At 57.6% G+C, this 26119-nt stretch overlaps 1 protein-coding gene across 2 annotated transcripts in view; it reads right to left on the reverse strand.

Annotated features, from left to right (window-relative positions):
* Positions 1 to 509: 509 nt before the first annotated feature.
* LMX1B (LIM homeobox transcription factor 1 beta) overlaps positions 510 to 26119 on the reverse strand; it is a 79291-nt gene continuing 53681 nt past the window's right edge. The window contains exons 3-8 of one of the 2 annotated variants that reach the window (XM_059073130.2): positions 6445 to 6677; positions 3983 to 4164; positions 3715 to 3792; positions 3506 to 3572; positions 1141 to 1284; positions 510 to 805 (exon numbers count right to left, since the gene is read on the reverse strand). In XM_059073130.2, the coding sequence (XP_058929113.1) occupies positions 648 to 805; positions 1141 to 1284; positions 3506 to 3572; positions 3715 to 3792; positions 3983 to 4164; positions 6445 to 6677 (862 nt within the window). In that variant the 3' untranslated portion in view covers positions 510 to 647. Of the gene's footprint in view, positions 806 to 1119; positions 1285 to 3505; positions 3573 to 3714; positions 3793 to 3982; positions 4165 to 6444; positions 6678 to 26119 lie in introns of both variants that reach the window. The other variant, XM_059073129.2, reaches the window with a different exon arrangement.

Consider the following 26119-nt stretch of genomic DNA (forward strand, 5'->3'; position numbering starts at 1 on the left):
CATGTATGTCTCCATCCCTTTGAGTCAGCCTGGGCTCAGCCTACCCGTCCCTGGTCCCGCCATGATTCCCCCTCAGGGCAGAGCTGTGGTGGGCTTGGCCCACCTGCCAGGCTCTTCCCTACTCCTGCTCCAGGCTCCAGCTGGAAGGGGTGATCCTAGGCTGGCGGGCCTGCCCTCAGAGGCAGGGGGGATGGGCACACTGCAGGGCACAGGTACACACGCTTCTCACACCATCGTCTGGGGGCATGCACAGGGGCCCTGCCTCGACCTAGGCCCATGCCATGGAGGTGGCCTGGACAGAGAGAGGACATTTAAAAAAATAGAGAGAATTTAAGCTTCCCATAAAAGAGATGGGGAGGGGGAAGGAGGAGATGGAGGCCGAGGTGGGGCTGGGAGATGAGTGGCTGTCCGAGAGCTCTGGGTCCCTGCGGGTGACAGTCTCTGTGGGCAGGACACAGCCCCTGCCCAGGCTGTGCCCGTCTGCCTGTCTGGCTGTGCCCAGTGGGCACTTTAGCCAGGCCCAGTTGGCCGAGGGGAGGGCACCGTATGGCTGTCTGTAGAGTCTGTGCGGGTGGTGGGGCAGCCTCTGCGGCCCGCAGTCCCACCCCAGGGCCCTTGCCCAAGCGTCCATGCGGCCCGGCTGGCTCTCAGGAGGCGAAGTAGGAACTCTGCATGGAGTAGAGCCTGTCGATGGGGTTCCCCACGCGGGCCTGCAGGGAGCCCACATCCGAGGAGCCGAGGAAGCAGTCGCTGAGGCTGGTTAAGGAGGTATCACTGTCGATGTCGTGGAAGATGGAGTCGTTCCCTGGGGGGCAGAGGTGGTGTCAGCACCGCGGTACAGGCTGGGGCTCCAGGGGGCCCTGTTGGCCCTACAGGCAGTGTGGCTGGAGGTGAGGGAGGGACAGGATGACCTGCCGTCGGTGCCCGACCAGAGGGGTTGGGGGCTGTGGGTGAGGTCTTCAGGGCGCCCCCCTTCCGGTCAGGAGGAGGCAGGTGGGCTGTGTCGGAAGGGTCTTCCGGGGGGGCCCTGGGGCGGAGGTGGCTGTTTCGGCCCCAGGCCTGCCAGATGAGGCGGGGGGCAGGGGCAGTGCTGGGGCAGCAAGGGGTCGGGCGGCTTACCATAGGGGTTCATGTGGTCACCTGGCATTTGGGGCGGCGTGAGGCCCTGCTGGAAGGGGTCGCTGCTGCCGTAGGGGCTCTGCTCCATGGCCACGATCTGCTGCTGTGGTGGGGCCAGCGGCGTGTAGGAGGCCATCATGCCCTCCATGCGACTCGACAGGACCTCTGGGGACAGAGCACGCCCTCACTGACTGGCCCTGCCTGCCCTGTCCTGGAGACCTCACAGATGTACCCCAGGAGTCCCATGACCCCCCTCACGACCCCCCAGTCCAGGCTGCCCACTGTGGTCTCTCTGACCTCCTCCTTCCCAGCCCTGCCCCTGCTGAGGTTGCCTGTGGCCTTCTAGGGTCACTGAGCCTACATATCTGACCCCCCACCCCACCAACCTTCCCCAGACACACAGTCCAGCATCTCTTCCAAAAAGAGCCCTCCCTCCCCACCTCCCCCCTTCCTCCTACAGCCCTGCCCTCCAGGAGCTCCCAGCCTGGGGAAGACAGAGGCCTCCAGTGAGCAGCCAGTACTGATCTGACAACATATGGGTGCAGTGAGTGCCCTGCATCTGGAAGCATCAAGGTGGAGCCCGCACCCCGGCCAACAAGGCTCAGGGGAGGAAGGCTTCCTGGAGGAAGGGGCCCTCCACCTCCACGCGACTTAAACAACCAGCAGAGGTTCAACCAGCCGAGCAGGGGGCAGGCATGCCAGGCTGAAGGGCAGCAAAGGCAGAGAAGAGAGAAACTGCCCTGTGGGAGCAAGGAGTCCAGTCCATGGGGATGGAGCGTGAGGACAAGAGAAGGTCATGCCTGGGGAGAGAGATGGTTCCTTGGGGACCCGAGCTGAGTGGGGGCTCCCCTGAGGCTGTAGGAAGCCAGTGGTGGGTCTTAGCTGTGGAGGGACTGTGGAGAAAGTCTGGGAGGGTGGAGGCCAGAGGAGGAGACCATTGGGAGGGGTTGGGTCCGTATTAATGCAGATGCGGGAAAGACTAAGAGGGGCATGAGGGACATGGGACAAGAAACCACTGCCTGATTTGGTGACTGAGCAGATGCAGTGCGTGTAGGACAGGACGGGGGAGGTGACTCCTGGGTTCCTGGTGTGGGTACTGGGTGGGTGGTAGTGCCATTTGCTGAGACGGGGTAGAGGGGAGCTGTAGGGGGTGTTTTGTGCATGTGGCAGCCGGGGCAGCGGTATGAAGTGCAGTATGGGCTGTGATGAGCTCGAGGGGACCGTGGAACATTCCTGGGGAGGCTGCATCCAGGGGGCAGCTGGGAACACCGGAGAGTGAGACACAGCTTGGGAGCAGGCTGGGAGACCTGAGGCTGTGGCTGCAGCCCCAGAAGGCTGGGCCATCTCGGGAGAGGGGGCAGAGAGAGAAGACAGGAAGAGCTGGGCTCTGAGGCTACGGCCTTGAAGCCCAAGGTCCAACCTGGGACCCTGGTCTGGCCCCAGAGTTCTGAGTAGAAGGGGCTGCCCATCAATCCCTTGGCATCTGCCTCAGAGACCCCGGCTCGCCTGGGAGCAGGCAGCCGAGGCCCCTACCCCAGCTTGGCAGACTCAGGGAGTTCCCAGTGCCTTCCCTTCAAGACCTAGAAGGCTCCATGTCCCCATGGGGCCGGGGAGGCCAGCCCCAGCCCAAGTTGTGGAAGCAGCATCTGGGCAAAGCCCAGTCTACCCTGGACTCCTAAACACCTTCAGACTTTCTCTGGAGACTTCTCTGGAGACTTCTGCTGAATTCTACTGTGGACAGTAGGGTGTACGGTCATGTTAAAAGCACAGGCTTAGGAGCCCTACACTCCGGGCTGAAGCCTGGCTATGCCCCTTACTAGCTGAGTGATCCCAACAAGTCCCTTAGTCTCACTGAGCCTCAGTCTCCTCATCTGTGAGATGGGATGTAACGATGCCCTTCCTCTCACGGATCTGTGAGAATTGAGACGGAGCGTGTGGAACGGTGAGAACAGTGCCTGGCACACCGCATCACTGTTTTGTTGTGGGTTTTTTTTTGCGGTACACGGGCCTGTCACTGTTGTGGCCTCCCCCGTTGCGGAGCGCAGGCTCAGCGGCCACGGCTCAAGGGCCCAGCCGCTCCGTGGCATGTGGGATCCTCCCGGACCGGGGCACGAACCCGTGTCCCCTGCATCGGCAGGCGAACTCTCGGCCACTGCGCCACCAGGGAAGCCCACATCGCTGTTTTGAATATGGAAATTCCGCCACCCCTCTGGGCCTGCCGCCCTGCCATCTCCCCTCCTGTGTCCCACGGCCCCCACTGCCCCTCTCCTTTACTATCTCAGCAGGTTCCAAGGCAGCAGCTCCCTGAGCTCTGACGGCCTTTGTGGGAGGTTTCTTGGGAGTCTAGTTACAGAGACTGAGCCCCACCCCGGGCCGCCCTGCTCACCTTGGCCCAGCCGCTGGGAGTTCTGCTGCTCTTGTTGCTGCTGGTGCCGCCGTGCCAGCTTCTTCATCTGCAGGAGACACAGCGTGTGCCAGTCTCCGCCTCCAGCACCCCTTCGTTCCCACCCCACCCTCATCAGGCCCCTGGTCTTGTGCCTGCACCCCCTCCCCATCCCACCCCTGTCCAGCGGGGTGGCAGGTGCCCGTACTCACCTTTGCTCTTTGGTTCTGAAACCAGACCTGGACCACACGCACGCTGAGGCCCGTCTCTGCCGCCAGCGTCTCTCGGACCTGCCCACCGAGAAGGAGACGGGTCAGGCCTGGGGGTAGGCCGGGGGCAGCAGCTGGAGGCAGCAGGTTTGGGGGGATGGGCGGGGAGGGGGAGCGACGCCCAGCCCCCAGCAGGAGCAGAAGGGGTGGTGTCTAGAAAGGCAGCGCGTGCGGGGCTGTCAGCCTCCACCCCACCCCAGGCGCCCCTCACCTTCCGGCAGGGCTTGGAGGAGACCTCAAAGGAGGCCTTGAAGGCTCTTCGCTGCTGCGTCGTGAGGATGGTCCGGGGTCGTTTGGGCCTCCGCGGGTCCTTCCCGTCGTCCCCACTGCCCTTGCTCTGGCTGCCCTGTCCCTTGGCCGGCTTCATGTCCCCATCTTCGTCCTCGCTCTTCACTGTGGGGGACACACCCCAGCCTGTCAGCCTTGTATCCTCAGGAAACTTGCTACCTGATGGGTTCCCGTCACCTCCTGCTAACACCTGCCACAACTCCCCAGTGCCCTCAGGGTAAAGACCACCCTCTCCCACCAGCCCACAGGCCCTGCCTATCTAGTCTCTCATCTCCCGTCCGGGCCCTGTGTGTCGCCTTCCTCAGCACACACTCCTCACTTCCTTATCTTGGACCCCCAGGGAGACCTGAACCTAGGCCCCCAGACATGCTCTGCTGACCCCACAGGCAGACACACACAGCAAGGCACCCTGGTGAGCAGGCAGAGACACACAAGCACGCATGCATTGCACACTCAGATGCGCACACGTTCAGAATGGTAGAGATACAGGCCCACGTGGGGACAGGTATGGGCACTGCAGAAGCACGCAGGTGTACACATGTGGCTGGACACGCTGAAGGGAGCACAGGATGCTCACTCGTGGCCCATCTGCTGTCCTCAGCAGGCCCATGGCCGGCCTGAGGAGAGATGCTCGCATCTGTGTTCATTCTGGCCCTGGGCTTCCCCTGACCCATCTTGCCTGGGACCCACCTTGTCCTGCTGGCCTCTGGTGCCCGGGAGACCCCAAGCCCAGCATGTCAGCCTTTGGGAAAACCAGTTCCCACGGCACTAGCCCAGCACTAGCTGGGCCTCATGGCCCGGAGAGGAGGCTACCAGGAGCCTGCTTCCTTGGAGCTTCCAGGGACTAACAATTGATGGGCAGAGACACACACTCCAGACGCTCTCACACAGGAGTACTTGTGACCATGACGTGCACGCGTACACACACACACGCAGAGGTGCATGCTCACAGGCAGGGACATACAGACATGCACACATCTGAACAGACACGCACACCTGCACGCAGAAGCATGTGTATTCACCCGGAGGCACACGCACCCCCACTTCCATGCCCAAGTTGTGGGTCTCAGAGATGCCAGCCCCGGACAGATAGCAGAGCCTCCCTCCCAGCCCCCATGCCTCCTGCTGACCCCGAGTCTGAACCGGTCTCCTTCCTCCTAGACCATCTTCTTCTGAGCATGAGCCCCTGTGGAGGGGACCTCCCTCCGAGAACCCCTCCCTAGGCCTGGCGTGAACATGCCAATGGCACCTGGCTGGCCTCGGCTCTCCCACAGGAGCCCAGGCAGCCTTGCCGCCGTGGTGCCCTGCCCAGGGATGGACAGAGGTACAGGTGGCTTGGGAGCTCACATCTCCTCCAAAGGCTCTGGCAGGGACAGTTCTCTTTCGTGTGGGCAGGTCCTGTGACCATGGGCTCCAGGTTCCCCACAAGGCCCGGCAGATCAGGGCGCCTCCTCCCCACGCCCCCTGCTCCAGTCCATCTTTGCCAACCCCAGGAATGACAAGGTGCCAGCTTGCTCCCTGACTTTTCCCTCCTTAAGACTTGTTCCCGGCTGGCCCTGCCCTTCCTGCCAGGAGGGCTCCAAACTGGTAAAGTCTTTTGGGGGCTGGAGCAGGGTAGAGAGGAGGCTTCACCCTGGGAAATGGAGTCTCTCCCTCTACCACCAAAGGCCCCAGTCTCCCCATGCAGCGGGGGAAAAGGGAATAGCTTGAGGCTGCTGTTCCCTACTGCTGAAGACTCTGGGGGGCGGGGGGCGTGATACAGAAAGGCTGCATGAGATCAGACACCTGCCGCCTGCAGACCCGGTGCTGGGAGAGACCCCTGGGAGCTGTGCTGTCGTGGGGGGGGCCACAGCAAGGATAAGAGCCAGGGGAGGGTGGTGGGCCAGAGAGCAGGGGGTGTGCCAGCACGTGTGTGCAAGCTACAGTACATGTAAGGACGTGGATGAGCGTGTGCAGCCACATGCATAGGCGTTGACTGCGTGAGTGTGCTGGGGCGTGCGTGCACATGTTGTTTACATGGGTGTGGGCTTCTGCATGCTTGGGCATGTAAGCACATGTCTACACATGGACATGTGTCTGTGTATTTACACTCCTGGGCATGGGTATCCACACATGCATTTTATGTGCTTGTGTGTGTGCATCTATGATCACATGCACCTACACCTGTGTGTGATAGTGTCCAGGCACATTCGTGCGCCTGTGGGGCTGTGCACACCTGTCTGTGTGCACCCCCCATGTGCACGTGTGTACTGAACACATCAGTGCGTGTGCGTATCGGATGTGGGTGCAGTGTCTGGGTATAGTGAAGGTCCTGGGGTCACGAGCGGGCTTCTCCTGCAAGGGCAGCTCTCCCCACCGCCCGCCCCAGCTCCAGGCGCAGCTCACCGGAGTCGGACTCGTCGGGGCTCACGGAGCTGAGCAGGTCCTTCTCCTTCTCGTAGTCACCCTTGCACAGTAGCTGGCCCTCCTTGAGCACAAACTCGTCGCCCTTGCGTAGCTGCCGCTCACACACGCAGCAGCAGAAGCAGCCCAGGTGGTACACGCACTCCAGCGCCCGCATCACAAACTCCGTGGGGGCGATCTTCTCCATGCAGCCGCTGCACTTGGCCGCGAAGAGCCTGCAGGTGCAGAGTGGGCGCGTTGGCTGGGCGCAGGGGTCCCTCCCAGAGGCACTGCCCACAGAGCACCTCTTCCGCCACGCTGACCCTCCAGCCCAAGTGGGAGAGGCCCTCTCTGGGCACAGAGCCAGACAGTGGGAGCCCTACCCCCCTTGGCTCACAGGGCCCTGGCGGCCTCACGGTGGGCCCTGGGCAACCTGCCCAGAGATGCCTTCTGGGAGCATCAGCTCAGGGTCGTTCCCGCTCAGAGACACAGTGGCCACTAGAGGGCAGAGTGCAGGTTCAGCCTCCGCCTTCCCTGGGAGCCAGGTGGGCCCCTGCCCTGAGGGGAAGGCCAGGCAGCCCACAGGTCCCATCTACCCTTACTCTAGCACCGGCTCTCCTCCTCTCTGCCCCTGCCTCTCCCCCACATCCAAGCAATCCCCAGCCTTGCCCAACCCATCACCCAGCCTGGGTCCCTCCTCTCCTGCCTGAGAGCTGCCCCAGCACCCTCCCTGGGTTCCTGGCCTCTCCAACCCTTCAACCCACCCTCCAGGCTGACAGCCGGAGGGATCTGTCTAAAACACACACCCCGATCATGCTGCTTCCCTGCTCCAGAATCCTCCATGGCTCCCTAGTGCCCTCCTGAGAACCTTCAAGTTCCTGAGTCTGGCACTCAGGCCCTTCACAGTCCTGCCTCTTCTCTTACCCCTCTGCTCCCCGAGGCTTCGGCCCCATGGAACAGCCTGCCGTCTCTCCAGAGCACCATCACCTTGGCTCTTCGACATGTTCTGGCCCTTGCCTTGGCTACCACCTGCTTATCCCTCGTCTTAGCTTAGGAATCTACACCGTGAACAGATATTCACGGAGCACGTATGGTGTACCAGCCGCTCTTCTAAGGGCTCTGCATGCGGAAATGCATTTCATCCTTGCAACAACCCTATGAGGCAGGAAATATGAATCCCATTTTAGAGATAAGGAAACTGAGGTGCTTGCTGGGAGGCAGAGTCACATGCAGGGTCACGTGGGTAGTAAATGACGGAGCCGGCTGTGTTGCCAGGCCTGATCCAGTCCCTCCGTGACAGGGAGGATCCATCTTCCATCTCCGGAGACAAAGCTGGGGGTGGGGGCGGGGGTCTTCGTGACTCGGGCGAGTGTGCAGAAAGGGTCTGAGCAGCAGGGCCCCGCCTCTGCCTGCACCTACTGACCGCTCCTCCCGGCCCCAGATCCCTGTCACGTGCCCTGCTCTGTGGGAACAACACTTTGATGGAAAAATTTATGAAGAATCAAATTATTGCTGCTGGGAGGGAATTAAAACCATTTTTCATTCCCCACGTCCCCGGGCCACGTCTGCGGGCGCCACCTGGGGAGCACTGTGCACATCCCATCCCTCTTTATGGCCCGCCATCACAGGCACAGATTACAGCTGCAATTCTCTACTAATCGGTTCTGGAACAGAAATGGCCATAAATGCAAGGCTCTCGGCCTGCCTCCCTTCCCGAGGCTGCCATCAGCACCGCCCACGGCGAGCTGGTGGGACGCAGTGGGCAGGGCCATTCTGAGCTCTGCCTGCTGCCCTGGCACTGGCCAGGGCACTCAAATTGGGGACACCCCAGCAACCCCTGCCATCCACCTCTAGTCTTCCCAGCAGGCTCCTACTCATCCTGCAATGCCCAACTCCAATGCCACCTCCTCTGGGAAGCCTTCTTTGATGCCCCAGTGTGGGGGAGGTGGCATCCTCTATGCTCATCTCAGGCCTCAGTTCCCTCTACTATAAAATGGGGATGTCAACAGGACCTCCCTCAAAGGGCTGTTGTCAGGATTCAAAGATACTGAGCATTTAACTGAATGAATGAGCTCCACATCAGAGTGATGGCACATGGCCCTGTCAGCTCCCAGTTCTACAGAGGTCCACCTCATCCTCAAAGAGGGGCCTCAGTGTTTGAAAAGGCCATGAGTGAAGGCTTGGGGGTGTGCAGAGGCTCAGGCAGGCAGGACCCCACTGGCCCACACAGTGCATGCCTTCACAACGGTATATGAGGTGGATGCACCTCCAATTTAGCCCTTTGGCTGGAGACCTTTGTTCAGGGTGCAACCTTAGGAATCTGGCTGGCCCTCCAACTCTGCCAAGGGGCTAGGGAAGGAGCCAGGCTTGCAGAACCTGCTGCTCTGACATGGAGGACACTTCTGCCTTGCCCCTCTCACTGCCTCCTTGTCCCTCTCCCCACACTCTACCTCCTGACCTGGCGGCCCCACTAAGGGCTGCAGCCTGGCCTCTGTGGCCCACGGGTGGACAGGCAATGGCTGCATCTCTGTGTCACCATGTCAGGGCCAGGGCCCCAGGCTGGGCTGGCACACCTTGGGCGGTTCCCAGAGAGGAGGCCCTCTTAGTCTGTGGGAGGGGGTGGCGGGGGGGAGGGGTGTGTGACCCGCATTTGCAGGCGCTGCCACCATGCAGGCTTCCTTCAGAACAGCCCCGCTAATGCCTTGGCAGCAGGGGGTCGATTGCTACTTTCTCCAAACTCATCAACACAATCTATTATTAATACTTCTCCAAAGCCTCGGTGCCGCCATTACGGAGGCAGCGCCAGCCACTCGGGGCATCATCTGTTATCTAGATTGCAAAAACTCAGGAAATAAAACAAACTGCACACTTTATAAACAGAATGTGCCATCCGTTTGGTCTCCAAGCATCTCTCCACCCAATAAAACATCGCGGGGAGGGGGGGGAAATGCATGAAATACTCGCTCCCAATTATGGGGCTGCCTTTGTCTACCGTGCCAGGGTGAGAGCTACCAACTGCATGCGTGGGAGGGGCTGGGGTGCCAGGGGGTGCCCTCCTCTCTGCGAGTCCCCGACTCCCTCCCTCGATCCCTCCCCACCATGAAGGATCAGTGGAACCAGCCATTGAGAAGCAGCCCCAGCTACAGGCGGGTAGCACTGGAATCAGATGGACTCGGGTTCAATGCCCGTTTCCACCACTTGCTGGTTTGTGACTCTCTCTAAGCTCACTTATCTGTATAATGGGCTCAGCAACACGGCCTGTTTCTCCGTGTGAACATGCAGTAAGCTGTCAGGATAAAGCTGTGAGCACAGACGGAGTGACTGGGGGCTGGGGCAGGCCTCGCCGTGAATGCTGCCCGGAAGCTGCAAATACTGACCAGAGGTGTAGAGTTGCTCAGGCTGAAAAGCTCCGGGCCACCCCGCCTCCCTTCCCCTCCTGCCCCAGAGATGCTCCAGAGCCTGATGTGAAAGGCCCAGAAAGCATCAAGGGCACTGGATTTGGAGCCCTGGTCCTGCTCTCCATCCTGACCGGCTCTGTGACCCTGGGCAAGTCTGAACCTTAACTTTCCTCATCTGTAAGACAGGGACAACAGTCCCCACTCCCCAGCTGGGCTGGGGATTCCAGATGGGTGTGTTGCTGCTTCCCACACTTGGGCTGGGAGGCCAGGATGGGGCAGGCCCCGGGGTCAGGGGACGATAGGGTGCTGTGGGGCAGCTCCGAAGCTCTGGCCCGGAGGGAGCTCCCTGTGGCTTTCCCTCTAGCTGCCCCGCCCTCTCGGTGCCAATCGCCCTGCCCTGGTTCCTCCCCCAATCCAGAAGCTTCAAATCTAGACGGCAGCTTCACGACCACAACACAGACACACAGGCTTGCTGGCAGTCCGCACAACCCCCTCCCCATTTTTCATGTAAACCGCCGACCCTTTTCTCCTCACGCTGTGCCTACAACCTAGAACGCCATTACCCCTCTCCCAGCCTCTGCCTGGCAAATACCTGCTTATGAAGGATTTAGCTTGGGCATCCCTTCCTCCAGGAAGCACCCTTCTCCTCTCCAGTCTCAGATACTTCTCCTGATGACTGCACTTTACGTATTTCCAGATGTACCTTCCCCATGGTCACCTCTGTGTCTTCAGTGCTGAGCCTAAGTCCCTATACACACTAAGGTGAGCAGTGAATGTTTGCTGAATGAATGCTGAACCATCCAATATAGCCCTGTTTACCCCGTGAGGCAGGGCAAGTCAGTCCCCACCCCCAAGCTGGTCTGTGGGAGCCTCACCCACCTGCCCTGGGAAGACAGGACCACTTAGGAGGGGAGCTGTGTGTGGGGCAGGAGGCTAAAGCAGGCAGCCTGGGGTTCCCTTCTGGCTTCATAACTTTTCCCTGTGTGACTTTGTTCAAGATAGTGAGCCTCAATTTCTTCATCTGTAAAATGAGAATGATGGTACCTACCTATGGGGTTGTTGGGAGAGGTGAATTCACGTAAAGCCCTTGGCCCTGTGCTGGCATGAAGGCATCCCACAAGAGCTGGCTTCTGCCTTTCTCTTGTTCCACCTGAGTCCAACATGCTTTCATTGATTATCCTCGCTGAGGTCTCCCAGGGGTCCCTGGGAGCAGCCTTCCTGATGCAGGTTCCAACCATTCCCCCTTCTCATGACCACTCTGGGTTCTGGATCCATTCTTCTAGCTTCTGTCTGGCCTGGGCTGGACAGAGCACTCCTGGCTCAATTATCTGTCTGTCTCATTAATATAATTGAGCTCAGTTAACATCTAACTGCATCACCCCATTAAGTTCTCACAGAACCCTAAAAGGAAGATGTTTCCATCTCCGTTTCACAGATGAGCACAGGAAGATGCAGAGGGCAGGTTCAAGGTCACACGGCAGCATCACCATACACTCCCTCCCTGCTCTGTGCATCCAAATGTTTCTTTGCTCATCAATTACCCCGGCCCTTTGCTCTGAGTATCATGCCCACGTCTGTCTGCCCTCAAGGCTCTGAACACCCCGAGTTCTTATTACTTGGCATAAGCCCAGCACCCAGTTTCTTAAACCAAACTGAACATCTCCCCCTCCCCCGGGATCATCTGTGATTGCAGACTAAGAAATTCCCTTTTTCGGGATGTTCTTCCCTTAAAGAGTCCCTGGCTATGACACCATGTCTCCATCTCCTTTGAGTTTTTATTGGCTTATTTATTTAATGCTCAATTTATTAAACTCATAAAACTAATAAAACTCAGAAAGCCAATTTTTTCGGGAGCATTTGAACCTGGATTACAAAACTGATTAATTTCTCTTAAACCATTGACACCTGCAGTGATACATGCAGTACAGCCGATAAATTTTAACTCTGATAAAACTGGTTTCCTAATGTCCCGGGGCCCCTCCAGCCTCTCCTCAGGGGTTTTCTTCCCCAGATCTTGGAGTCCACACAGCACTCATTAGGCTTGGAATCCTGGCTCTGTCACTTCCTTGCACTGGAAACTTACACAAGTCCCTTCTCCTCTCCTAACCTCAGTGACCCCATCTGTCCAGTGGGGATGATGGCCTGGGTGCATCCCCGCAGGCTCAGCACGTGGGGATCATGATCACTGTCATCATCTCTCAAGACTTTGCAGCACCAGTTCACTATCCTTGCTGAGTAGAAGCTCCTCGGCCTCCTCCTCACTGTACTGCCATGCCCAGACCCCCATCACTGCACTTTACAGTTTATGTAGCCCCTTGCTCGGTTCTCAGTCCAAAAGCTCCCAAGTTTTAGGATAGGCCCAAAGATCTAATCATGGCATTCAAGGCCCCACTCTACCCATCACACCTGGCCTCAGATGCTCTGCTACAGCTGCCAGGCTTCTCATTGTTCCCTGAACACAGCAAATCCCTTCCTGTCTCCTTAGCACCTAAAATTCCATCTGACTCTATGACCTATCTTCTCAACCCCTTCCCCTTACTTCTTGTTGAACTCCTCTTCATCCATCAAGACCCAATTCAATTGTCACCTCCTCTGTGAAGCCTTCCCTGATACCCACAGATCCAGATACTTGTGTGTCTGAAGCCCCCACTGGCTTAGAAATAAGGAACTGGGTCTAATTCAATCCCCTACCCTTTGCTCTGGCATTGAGTTGGTGGTTAGTGACTATTTGTTGAGTGAATGAATAACCTTGGGAGAAATGAAATGGGCAGCCAGGTAGGACAATAGAATATTGGCTACTCTGCTTCTGGGGAAGGGGGGTTTAGAACACTACCAGCTAACAAGATAAGTGAACTTGCCCTCCCGTGCCCCCTCCACAGCTAAACAACCCAGAGTCCAGTGTCCCAATTTTTTATCAACGAAGTTCTATACATCACTCCTGTTGAGCTGGGAGTCCTGCAGTAACACCCCCAACATCCGCACTGCACTGTCATCCATAGTTCACAGGAAAAGCCCTGGGAGTGCCAAGTTGGTATAAAATGACTTCCCTGACCTTTAAGTGATTGGGCCTGGCCTGGACACCTGACTCAAGGTGGGCCATCTAGACCCTCTGTCCTGTGTCTCTTCCTTCTCCTGCTCATTCAAGGGCCCTTTTAACACCCCCCACCCCCATCCTCGTCCTCAGAGGTGTGACTTTCCACATCTCCAACACCAGCTATGTGGCCTTGGTTCATTCACATCCCTTCTTTGAGCCTCAGTTTCCTCTTCTGTAAAATGGGGGTGTTAATCCTTCCCTCACCTGGTGATGTGAGAGGGCCTAGTCCAGAGGGCATCTCGGCAGGTGTGTGCTCCGTCTCGCTCCCCAGTCTAAGTCTCATGTGGCGCCCAGCGCAGGCTCTGGAAACTTCCCTTCTGCACCTCCAATTTCAAGTCTGAAGCCCCCCATCACATCGCTGGGTCTGAGTTCTCCCTGAGGTATGAGCTTCTGTGAGACCCTCCCCCAGGGCCACACTGGGGACCACGGCGATTCTGGACCTGGTTTCCCTTAGGGCCTCTCCAGGTCCAAGTCCCACAGTTCCTGGAAACACTCCCTCCATGGGGACCATGAGGCTTGGCACCTGGAACTGAAGCCCCTCTGTCCCTACTGCCCACACCTTCACGGATTCACCCAGCAAACACCCAAGGAGTTTGACTCTGTGCCAGGCTCGTGCAAGATGTTTGGGGAACAGAGTCAGATCATATCTCGTCCCATGGGAGGTGGCATAACGTGACATGTGCTTTGATGGGGTACATACACTCAGCAGGCTGGGGGGGGGCATAGAAAGGCATGATAGTCAATCTGGAGGAGAGCTGGGGACTTCCTGGAAAAGGTGACATGATACAGAGTTAAGAGAACTTGGTCCTGGAGGCAGAAAGAATGGTCTGAAGAGTCTCAATCCTAGCTCTGCCACTTACCAGCCGCCTGACCTTGGGGCCAGCCACCTCCTACTCTCTGAACCTGTTTTCCAGTCTGAAAACCCGGACCACAATCCCCACCTAACATGTGATCATGGTCCCATGCTTGCCCTCTCTGTGCCACACCTCCCCAGGCTGGCGTGGGACCCCAGGATGGAATGGCCGCAGAGCACTAGGACAGGCCCCCGTCCAGTAAGTGCTCAGGAGGTGGCTCGTATTAGTGTGGCTCCTGGGACTGTGGCGTCTATGAGGATGCTGGTTGAGAGATGAGCTGGAGTTCACTGAGCTGGAGCCGAGGGGACGGGACTCCAGACACTCTTGGGGGCCCAGCTGCTGCTGCTGGAGGCTGCCTGTCACTTGCAGGAGCTGATGCGGCGAGAGCAGGCAGGGGGGGCTGCCTGGCCGCCTCCCTCCCCGACTCGTTGACATCTCCCCCACGTGCCTGCCGCGTCCTTATCATTCCGCGCGTAGCTGGTTTTTATTTTGAGACAAAAAGGGGCCTGTTGATGGGGATCCAACTCAAACCAGCTGCAAACATCTGCTTTGATGCGGCGGCGGCGGCGGGCCAGGCGGGCGGCGGCGGGAGCCGCAGGCGGGGGCCCCGGTGCGCGCGCGTCAATCACGCGGCTGGAATGCTTGGCGTGGCCGGTCGCTGGGACCGGCGGCCGCCGGCGCGCGGGCCTCTCCGCAACCTAGCCGCGCCGGGGCCGGGCCTGCCGTGAGGGCTGCCCCGGCGCTTCCTGCGGGCGCACAGACCCAGCTGTGCGGGGCCGCTGGCTCCAAGGCCCTTTGATCCCGGCCTGGGCCGCTGTCGGGAGCCCGCAGCCGGGGCTCGAGGTCACGGGCCTGGGGCAGGGAGGGACAGGCCCAGCTGGGAGCCCAGGGTACCATCCAGGGGCCAGCCTGGCCAGGCAGGCACACATTCGGTGATTCCACACATATTTATTTGGCACCTACTACGTACCAGGCACTGTCTGGAGGCTGGGGATAGAGCACTGAGTCAAATGGACAGTCTCTCCCAACCCCGCCCGCCCAGCTTCCAATCTAAAGGGTGAGGGACAGGCAACAGATAGATCTCTAGCAGACAGAGTGTAACAAATGGTTACAGTGATGAATAATAAAGAGGCAAAGAAGAGCGTTGGGGCGGGGCAGGGCCGGGGCAGGGTGTGTGTGTGTGTGTGTGTGTGTGTGTGTGTGTGTGTGTGTGTGTGTGTGTGTGTGTGTGTGTGTGTGTGTGTGTGTGTGTGTGTGTGTGTGTGTGTGTGTGTGTGTGTGTGTGTGTGTGTGTGAGAACAGTCAGAGGCCTTAGTGAGATATCTGGGGAAAAGGGGTTCCCAGCAAAGCGAATAGCATGTGCAAAGGTCCTGAGGCCTGAGTGTATCTGGGGTGTTGGAGGAAAGACAAGGAGACCTATGTGACTGGAGCAGGTGAGCAACCGGGGAAGGGGCTAGGAGGTGCAGGTAGAAGGGGGGGCAGGTCACGTGGCGTTTTGGAGGGAGGGTTTTGAGCAGAGGCGGGGCGTGATCTGATTTGCATTTTAACCAGGTTCCTCAGGCAGCTGTGTTGGGGCCCAGAGATGCTTTGGGAGTTTATCTCAATAATCCAGGCAAAAGATAATGTCAGCTTAGACCAGGGAAGGTGCTGAGAAGTCACCCTAACTGGGATGCATTCTGAAGGTAGACAGGGACACAAGAGGATGTGAGAGAAAGGACAGAGGCACAGGTGAGTCCAAGATTTGGGGGCCTGAACAACTGGAAGGATGGAGTTGCCACTAAATGAAATGGAGACCGAGGCGAGGTGGGGGAGGGGAGAGTCAGGAGTGCAGTTCAGGGCATGTTACATCTGAGCTGAATTCTAACAGCCATGTGGATGTGTCCAGAGGGCAGTTGCATGTACGAGTCTGGTGTTCAGAGAGAGGCCCTGGGCTGGAGACACTGTTTGGGAGCTGCCAGGATGGAGACATACACGCTCATACACATACACACTCCTACAGAGTGAGTTATACGTGGCTTGGCACCTGATAACTAGTCTCTCACCTTTGGGTCTCTGACCCCTGGGGGTGTAGAGGCAAGGCCCAGACTCTGCCCCAGGAGTTTCTTTTCCATTTGGGGATATTGGGGCTTCTCCGGGGACCAGACCTCTCTTGGTGACACCAGGGAGAGATCACCAATGGTGCAGGGCAGGTGGAAGGTGGAGCATCACGTCCCTCTGATCATTCCCCACCCGCCTTTTCCTGCCCTCCAGCCAGGGCCTACCTGCAGCAGAGGTCTGTGTGCTCCAGGCCAGGCCCCAAGCTAAGTAAGGGCTTTACCTGTCATTAAGCCTTGGGTTGACACTCTTCCCTCTTTTTTTTGCCCTTCTCTGGTGAATTCCAGTCATTTGATAATTAATTTATTCACTCATCCATCAGCATTCACTGAGCACCTACTATGAGCCAGGCCCAATGCCTTCTCTTCCTACCTGCTCATCAAACCCCTCTGAGCTGATCCTAGGTTCCCTTCCCCTATTCTCACTGAGTCACCAGCTCCAGGTTGCCAAATCCAGCAGCCATTATTATTTTTTTTTTTTTAAATTTTCTATGTTTGATTTTATTTTATTATTTTTTAGAAACATCAATTTCTATTATTTTTTAAACATCTCTATTGGAGTATAATTGCTTTACAATGGTGTGTTAGTTTCTGCTGTATGACAAAGTGAATCAGCTATACATATACATATATCCCCATATCTCCTCCCTCTTGTGTCTCCCTCCCACCCTCCCTGTGCCACCCCTCTAGGTGGTCACAAAGCTATGCGGCTGCTTCCCGCTAGCTAGCTATTGGTTTTACATTTGGTAGTGTACATATGTCCATGCCACTCTCTCACTTCCTCCCAGCTTCCCCTTCCCCCTCCCCGTGTCCTCAAGTCCATTCTCTACGTCTGCGTTTTTATTCCTGTCCCAGCAGCCGTTATTATTGTTATTATTACTTACTAAGATTTATTAAGTGTTTCCTACATACCAGGCCCTGTGCCTTATTTGCACACAGACTCCTCCCCCATAAGACCCCTTAGAGACAGGCTCTGGCAACTGTTTTCATAAGAGAGGAAAGTGGTGCTCGGAGAGGGTAACTGGGATCGAAGCTGGGAAGTCGGGCTCCAGAGCACACCCTCGCAGCCTGCCTCCTGGCTTCCCGGACCTCCCTGTGCTTGAAGCCCTCTCTTGCCTCATCCTCATCCTCCCTGCCCACCACTTGGAATGGCCCTGCACTTGCTCCGTTAGCTTAGCGCCGGGGGCCCATGACCTGAGCTGGGCTTGGGGGTGCCGAAGGTACAGATATGAGGGGCTGAAAACACAGGTGCGAGATAAGAAACCCCACACACCACAAGATGTAGAGGCCTTTGGATTTCTCTCCAGGGTCCTGAGTGGCCAGAATAGGCCAGGCCCAAGGCTGCGGCCTAGGAATGGCTGAGTGATCCAGGACAGGGCCCGAGGAAGTGTAAGGTCAGTGGGGTGGGGGAGAAGGACTGACTTCCTGGAGAAGGGGGCTAATTAAATAATTGAAAGGGGCAAGTGCTGGCTGGAATGAGAACAGGAGTGTGTCCAATCCCAGTGTCTGGGTTCTGGGTAGGCAGGGGCAGAGGAGCAGAGAGGCCGTTCTGTGAGGGAGGGGTTGGATAAAAGCAAAGCCATGAAGAAAATGGAGGCCATTTTCAGGGTTAGGGAGACAGTGGGTCAGAAAGGTTGGCACTTAGGTGAGAAAGGAGAAGGGTCAAGCCAGAGGTCTTGAATGTTGGGCTAAAGAAGATAGACAGGTCAGGTTTCTTTTGTTTCCATCTACTCATCCATCCATCCATCCATCCACATACACACCCATGCACCGATGCATGCGTATCTCCATCCACCCACCTGCTGGGCTATCCACCCATCTCCCACCCATCCACCCATCTCCCACCCATCCACCCTTCTCAGCCATCCATCCAACCATCCATCCATACCATCCATCCATCCAACGTATACTTAGGCACTCGCTCTGTGCCAAATCCTGTGCCATGATTCCTCCTCTTGAAAGCAGAAACTGCCTTTTAAGGCTTACTGTAAGGCTTGTTGATTCTGTAAGCATTTACCTAACACCCACCATGACCAAGTGCTGTGCTAGGTGACGAAGAATCAACGGGGAACCAGACACAGGGTCACTTCCTCTCAGTGAGCTCCTGGTGTAATGGGGAACAAGATATTCCAGGGGAAAGAGGTGCCAGAAGGAGATATCCAGGGCACCACAGAGCCTAACAGCTGACCTCACTGATGTTTTGGCCCCATCATTCTGACCTCAAGGATTCTGGACTCCCTATACATAGACCACAGCATTTTAATTAGGGTTATAACAACAATGATAAACTCCCTTTGAGCAAGTGCTTTCTGGAACAAACTCCATTAAGGCAATTTAATTTTTTGATCAATTTTCTTTCTAGTGCAGTTAAATAATTTACAACTTTTTCCACTTCCATTTTTATTTTACTAAAATTATTTTCATTGAGATAAACTATTTCCCATGAAAAATGTTTGATAAAGATTTGCTCCATTGTCAGGTTTGTGCCTGTATTGTATCTTACTGATTATCAGGATTTGACTCTTCGGTTAATTTGTAGCCAGTGACACATTTTACCATGAGCCGTTTCACTGCTGTCAGTTGCATTTTGTACTGCTTAATTTACCAAGTTAAATTTACCCCCAGGTTCAGGTGGTTTTTAATGTTAGCAACAAAATCACCAAAGTTGATGACCACAAATTTTACCAGGCAGCCAATGAAAACATGCTCAGGGTCAAAACCACGGGTCAAGACAGCCTTGTGGTATCGTATGTTGGGTGCGAAATGTCCAGCTTCAGCTGGGACCTCATGGACTGAGTGTGCTCTTTCTTACTCAGTGATCTCTCCCCTGACACCTCCCTCTCCTGCTTATAACCCCCAGGTTCTGGTGGCTGCTTCTCTACACTCTGGTCATGAGCCTGAGTTTGTCAAAACAGCCCTTAAAGGTGGCGCCCAACAGCCCACCGCTCAGCACAGCCCTCCATGGGCAAGAAGAGCCGTCTGCTCCCTTATTCCCTACCGTATACTCCTCTTAAAGCAGCCAGAGATAACATCGTTAGCCCAGTCTCACGAGATCTGGACCACCCCCCCACACACACACACCCGCCTCCCAGATGAGCGTGTGCGCGCACGCGCGCGCGCGCGCGCACACACACACACACACACACACACCTGTACTCTTGCTGCATACTGGCATACATTCCCACTGTCACACTCACAGGAACCACACCAGCCCTGTGCTCACAGCTTCACAGGCAGGGGCTTCACCAGTGTCTCATGAACCCCCTTGGAGGCAGAAGTCCCTTCCTTACCAAGGTCACTCGGCTGGTTTAGTAGACGGAGGGCCCCATCCCAGGTCAGCCTGGCTAGTAAAACCGCCTCTCTCCTGCCTTCCTGGAGATCAGGAAGCTGTCTGGGGACTGGGGAGCAAATGCCCCACACCTGCTCTCGGCCAGTGGCCTGTGCCCGGCTGACACTGCAGGGACACAGCCATAGTGCACGGGCAGAACACGTCCCCCAGCTGAGGGGCCTGAGACACGATAACCCGAGAAGTGGGTGCAGGAGCTGAGTGGACTCCAGGCCCGGGGGAGGCAGGGGGGAAATGCTGGAGGAGGAGGCCCTCAGAGGAGTAGGTGGCATTTATTCCCTCCCCGCGGCCCGGGCCCTTGCCAGGGAGTAAAGAGAGGCTCTGGGAGACCGCCTCCCCGGGGCTCCGCGCTCCGGCGCTGCGGGAGGGTTCGGGCCTGGGCCCCGCCGCGCACCGCGCTCCGGCCCCGCCGCCAGGCCGCCCGTTTAGTGGGTAACTGATCGCCCCGCGCCCCGCCCCAGCAGCCCGCAGCCCGCCCGAGCCGCTTAATCACCGCCCGCCCGGCCGCATTAGCATAGTAATGGCCTTTAAATTGAGCCTCTTTGTTTTTTAATTAAGCTCCCAGCAGGTACAGAGAAGAGCGATTATTGAGGAAGCTGCCAGCGCTAATCGCCCGCAGTCATTTGACAATTAAAAAGCGCCCGGCTTTAACCCTTTCCCTGCGCCCACAGCAGTTCCCTCGGCATTTATCCAGCGCCGACTGTGTGCGCGCCTTCCCCGTGGGACCCCCCCCCGGCCCCGCCCCTAGAACTCGGAGGGACCCCTGCCAAGCCTCGATTTTGCTAAGGAGCAAACTGAGGCACAGAGAGGGCGAGTAATTTCCCCAAGACACACAGCTTCAGCTTGAGCGTGGAGAGCGGGTCTGGCAGACCGGGTGAGAAGAGAGAAATCCAGCTGCCTGGGTTTTGCGCCTGGCGCTGCCCTCTGCTTGGTGCCCGGGCGCCTTGTGAGTCAGGTGGGCAAAATCCTCCTGCTTTAAGGCCCAGGTGGGCACCTACCAACCTCCATGGCAACAGCCCTCTCCTTGGAATTCTCAGGACATCCTCTCCCCTTGCTAGCTCACCCATTCCCCAAATACCGATGTGGTGTTTACTGTGTGCAAGGTGCAGTGCTGGGCACTGGGGACAGCCGTGGACAAGGCAGAAGTGGGCTCTGCCCACATGGCCCCACAAGTAGAGAAGGGAGACAAGCGAATAGGAAGATATCGCGATGGTTCATTAGCCAGCCCAAGCTGGGGTCGCATCAGAGAAGGCCACTCTCCTGAAGACAGGTTTGAGACAGAGAGGAAGGAGACTCAGCCAGGTGAGGATGGGAAGCGATGGACAGTCCAGGCAGCAGAGGAAACACCGCGTGCAAAGGCCCAGAGACGGGACCAGCATTAACCAGAAATAAAAGCTGCGGAGGTTTGTGGGGGGCAGGGGACAAGAGCGGGCTGCAGAGTGGCAGGAGCCAGCTGGAGTGCGTAGGGTCTTGCAGACCATCTACTTTTTAAACTGGGGGTGTTTTTAAAATAATTGGATGTATTTTTGAATAGGTAGTACCTTGCGTGGTCTAATATTCAAATGTAAAGAAGGCTGTTCACTGGTCTCTCCTCTACCCCGTCCCTAGTTCCTAGCCATGCAGATCCCCTCCCCAGAGACCAGCCAAGTCTTCCATTGAAGCCGCCTTCCTGAGACAGCCCATACACAAGCCCGTGTAGGTCCATTATTCCCCTCCCTCGACTTTTTTTTTTTTTAATGAGGACTGGTTGGGGGGTTTGTCCAATTTTTCTTTTTTTCTTTTTTTACGCAAACACTACCTTACACACTGTTCTCCTTGTGTCCCGCCCACCCCTCCCCCGCCCTCCTGCATGACTGCTGGAGAGGACTCCACGTCTTGGCCTGGAGCACCTCCTTATACAGCTGCTCGATACTCTATTGTATGAGCAAACCCTAATTTATTTAACCCGTGCCCTGTTGATGGCCTTGCGGGCCATTTAAAGGATTTTTGTCTTAATCTCAAGAGCCATGGGAAGCCATTGAAACGTTTTAAGTGGGGAGTGGCTGGAGCGATTTACATTTTTAGAAGATCATTTGGGCTGCTGAGTAGGGTCCCAGGGTAGGGGGGAGTGCAGAGTGGGAGCAGGGAGACCAGCTAAGAGGATCACTGTGGGTGCCCTGCAGTGAGAGGTGCAGGGAGTCCCGGCCAGGGGGTGCAGGAGTGCGAGAAGGGGGCAGGTTACGGAGAGCGATGTAGGGCGTGAGACGGATTGGGCTCCGGGCTGGGTGGGAGGAGCCCTGGGTGGCTCCCTCGACCTGACCCTGTCCGGTGCCTGGTGAAGAGCCAAGACCAGGATGGGGACAGGTAGTGGTGGACGGGGACAGCGTGGAGACCCCAGGTCCGAAGTTACCCTGGTCTCACTGCACCGACAGCCAGCGCAGCGTCTGATTCATCACTGGGTCTGGGATCTCCCCGCTCCGGATCTGAGCCCGGCCCCCCCGACAACCAGCCTCAAGCCCCATCTCTGCCTGCTCTCCCTTTAGAGGGGCCTGCTGCTGGTGGCCCTGAACCCCTCCTTCATCCACGCCACGCTGAGGCTGTGTTTCTGGAGACAGGGAAGCCCCAAGGAAGCCTGGCAAGCTGGCTTTTTAATAAAGGTAGAGGAGGCTCCTTAGAGCATGGATGTGGGGGTGGGAGGAAGGGCTCTGGACACATTCTGCCCCTGGTCACCACTGGGGAGGGGCACATCTTCTCCTCTGCCCTTCGCTCCCTGGTGGGAGTGGGGCGTAGACACTCCACGCCCTGGAGCCCCCTAACCTTGTCCCTGACTCAGAGCGAGAGGTGTCCTCCCAGAGAGGAGCTGTGGTAGGGGCAGCCAGGACCACCCTCTGCCCCCTTGAACCCCATGGAAGGAGGCAGGGAGCACTGCAGGCAGCGAGGGGTTAACAGTAGGCCCCCCCCCCCATCTATCAGCCAGCATCTCCCAAACAGACGGACAGACAAGGCAGCTGTCCAAACAGGCCTGTGTACCTGGCCACAGCCGCAGAGAGGACAGGGCAGTGGCTGTTTACTCTGCTTCCCTCCCCCATCACAGTAACACACACACACACACACACACACACACACACACACACACACACACACACACGGCCTTGCAGGGCATTTGCAATCTCCCCTTGGGGATGCACCCTCCACCCCTGCTCCCCCCACCACCCCGGAAAAGATTCCTAAATGTTCAACTCTGAGAAAAGGATGTCCTTGCTCAGGGCTGGGGCGAGGGGGAGCTCCAGGAGCTGGTGACTGAAATGGCTGATTGGCCCACATGGGCCACAGTCACCGGAGGCCCCGCAGAGCTCACTCCCAGGTGCCCACTCTCCGTCCAGGGGACTCCCGGCAATGCTCCCCGATGCCCACTTTCTGCCAAGAGCAGAAGCTGAGTGTCTCAGAATCTGGAGACCCGGTGAAGCTGGTGTGTCTGGGGAATCACCTTCTCAGACCACCTCCTGGGAATATGTCTGCCCAGGGCTCCCAAGGGGGACTCTCCAGGCTTCCTGGGCCCCACGCCAGGCCTGCCCTCTGCCCTGTTCCTCTCAGCTCCCAGGCAGCTCCAGTTCAGCCCCAACCATAACGCCTCAGATGCCTCAAGGGAAGCTGACCTCACCGACTGGCCTCCAGACTGGTGTCTCCATATCCCTGAGGCCACCAACAGCCACCCTGCACCTCTGCCTGAGCAACGCCTGCGTCCTCCCTCTCGCTCGCCACCTGTACCCACATTTGACTCGCCGTCAGGCTCCTATGTGGCTCTCGATCGATCTGACCCTCCTGTCTGGTGGTGAGCTGTTTAGGGGACCTGGGTGTGTCAGGTGCCCACAGTGCCCGGCCACCAGTGTGCCACACCCTCCCCCTTCCTCTGCTGGTGGTCCCACTTACTCTCCCAGGTCCCCTCAAATGCCTTTTCCCTTGGGAGGTGCCCCCACAGGGTCAGGCTCTCCCCCTGCCCCAGCACCAAGAGCACTGTGTCCTGAGCACCTGCTGCGTGCCTGGCCCCGGGCCGAGCTCATGCATTATCTCTCATTTCCTCCCAACCCTGTAAGGCAAGGGAAACGATCACCCATTTCACAGATGAGTAAACTGAGGCTCAGACAGGCAACGTGCCTTGTGCCAAGCCTCGCAGCTACAAAGTGTCAGAGCCCCAAATAAGGGAGAGGGTCGGTGTATGATTTGGCAAAGGACAAAAAGAGCTTCTTGCTTGGTATGTGAGCAGAGTTCCTGGCACTGTGCCTGGCACAGGCTGGCAGTGGGAAGTGCACAACTCTGACCAAGTCCCTGTTGCAAGGCGCCCCATGGGTCTGTGGACCTCATCACATCAGGCCATCACTGGACTCACAGCTGGCATTGCCGGGGTGGAGGGGAGCGCGATAAAAACAAACGCTCCCGCTTACCCAGCGCTCTCTGTGTCCTGCTTTATGGAGGCCACCGAGGCTCCGGGAGGGAAGCTCTCGTCTGGCCTCACCTTGCCGAACACGGTACGGTGCAGCCAGGATTCTGTCTCAGGCTGTGTACACCCCTCCCCACCCCCGGAGGCCAGGCCCTGGATCCCTCCTCGGCACCCCACCCAGTGTGACATCTTTACGGCACATGCTGGGCCTGCGAAGGCCTGGATGGGGTGAGGGGGAGGCAGGACACCTCTCAAGTAACGGATTGTAAATTCCTAGGCCCCGGCTCTCCATCCCTAACAACCTCCTCCCGGGGCTCACAGCGCCTGTCCCTTCGCAGCCAATTTAAATGAGGGGTCCCAGACCCTGGGCGTAAAGCATTCCAGACTCGGGAGAGGGGGCAACTATTGTTTCTCTAAGAAAAAATAAAATAAAATCAAATCAACTGGGTCTCTGCAGCTTCTAATCACTCTCACATGTGCTGCATGGCTCCTGCCGAGGACAGCCCTCTACAGTGTGTGAGTCCCTCGGGGGTACGAACCCTGCTTCTCCCCAGAGCGTGTGCGGAAGCCCCCAGATCCCCATTATACAGTGGAAGAAACTGAGGCTGGGGGAGCGAACAGAGAGCGACCGTGCCCTGGTCACCCACTCGCAGAGCAGACAAGAGGACACCTTGCTTGAGCTCACCAGCCAGCACAGAGACGAGCCAGGACCTCCTCAGGCCAACAGGCCCCATGGGATCTGAATCCCCACCCTCCAGACTCCAGAGCTGGGGGCCCTTGCCTTGCTCAGCGTGGTCTCCCCACACGAGGAGTGTCGCTGCCCCCTTGCAAGGGGCCGGGTCCCTGCAGCCCTACCCTGGGCAGGTCTCCGCACAGCCTGCAGCTGGGGCCTAAGAGCATCAAGGCTGGTTTTTAATAAGGAAGATGAATTTTCATGGAAGCCCAGGCTCTGGAGGAGGGGGCAGCAGAGGCTGCGACCGAGGCTCTCTCTGCTCTTCTGGTGGGAGAGCAGCGGCGGCCTGGCTGCCGGGGGCTTGGGGCTGTGGGGGACCGCCGCCCCGGGCCTGGAGGAAGCTGGCTCTGAGCGGCCTGAGCTCTCTCCCTGCGTAAGCCCACAGGATATTACACTGCCTTTGTGTGCCTGGTGACCCAGCTGCTGGTTATTGAAAAATTCCACCGCTCGGCACAGGGCAGGCCCGCTGACCCCTCATCCCGGGACTCGCCTATCTTTCAAAAGATATGGGATTAGAGCACCAGACCCAACCTGGAGCAAAGCCCCGTCTGGGGTGTCTGTGTTTTCGTGGCCTCTCGGGATACTGGCTGGAGTGGGCTCTTGGCGCAGGATTTAATTAGTTGGAACCAGCCTGTGATTACTGCGGTGACTATTTACCCAGCCACTCTGCAGTCTGAGCCCCGCTCGGAACAAAGATGGGCCCCTCGGCCCCACTGGCCAGGCCAGGGGCCCCAGCTGAGCCCAGGCCCAGCTGCGGGGAGGGGAGGGCCGTGGGCCTGGACACCAGGCCTTCCGCTGGCACACCTCATTTAGCTGATATTTGTGGGTTTTCTCAATGCAAAACATCTAAGTGAAGCTTTTAAAAAATTAAAGCATCTCAAGAAATTTATGGTCGATTTCCGAGCCTGGTCCCCCTACCCCCGCCCTGCTCACAGCTCGGCAGCAGTGGTGGGGCAGAGCCGGGTTTACTGGGATGGGACTGAATCCCGCCCACTCGCAGGTGAGGAGCTGGGCCTGGACGTGTGCCCGGGACGTCCAGCTCTGCGAGTGTTGGGGAGGTGCCCTCGCCCTGAGCTTCCGTCGCCCCCAACTCTGCCACCTGGATGCCCCCTGGCTGTGTGTCTGTCTGTCCTGCACTCCCCACCGGGCAACCACTGTGCTAGCAGCGAGCTTGGTCAGGGAGAAGAGGTCTACGTGTACACAAGTCTCGTGTGAGTCCGTCTTCCACCACGGAACACAGGACTCCACACGTACACACGCCTCCCTGTACGCACTCACGCGTGCACGCCTGGTTGCATGCACCAATAGTCTACAGCCCCCCAAATCCACCTACCCAAGCCTGCCAATACGGATGTGTACGTTGGCGCTACATAGGCACACATCCATACACACGCACGTACGGCCACTCATACCCACCTGAACATCTGTATTTGCCCCACCCTGCTGTTCGTGCCTGCATATACACACGAGTGCCCGAGCCACCGTGCACACACATACTGTCCGCACATATTCACATACACACTAAGACGTGCCTCCTTTTATGACTGCACGTGTGCATAACTACATCTACAGGCTGATCTCTGAGCAGGTTCACACGTTCTACCGCTGTGCATAACCACGGATGCACGTACATTCCTACTGGTGGAGAAACTGTGTCGGTGTGTCTAGCCTTGGGAGGCCGTTGGGGCTGTTTCGGGGGTCTGCCCTTAGAGGGGTGTCACCCACATTTGCTCCAGTGACTGC

Source organism: Kogia breviceps, chromosome 8 (assembly GCF_026419965.1).
Source record: "Kogia breviceps isolate mKogBre1 chromosome 8, mKogBre1 haplotype 1, whole genome shotgun sequence".
Classification (NCBI taxonomy): Eukaryota; Metazoa; Chordata; class Mammalia; order Artiodactyla; family Physeteridae; genus Kogia; species Kogia breviceps.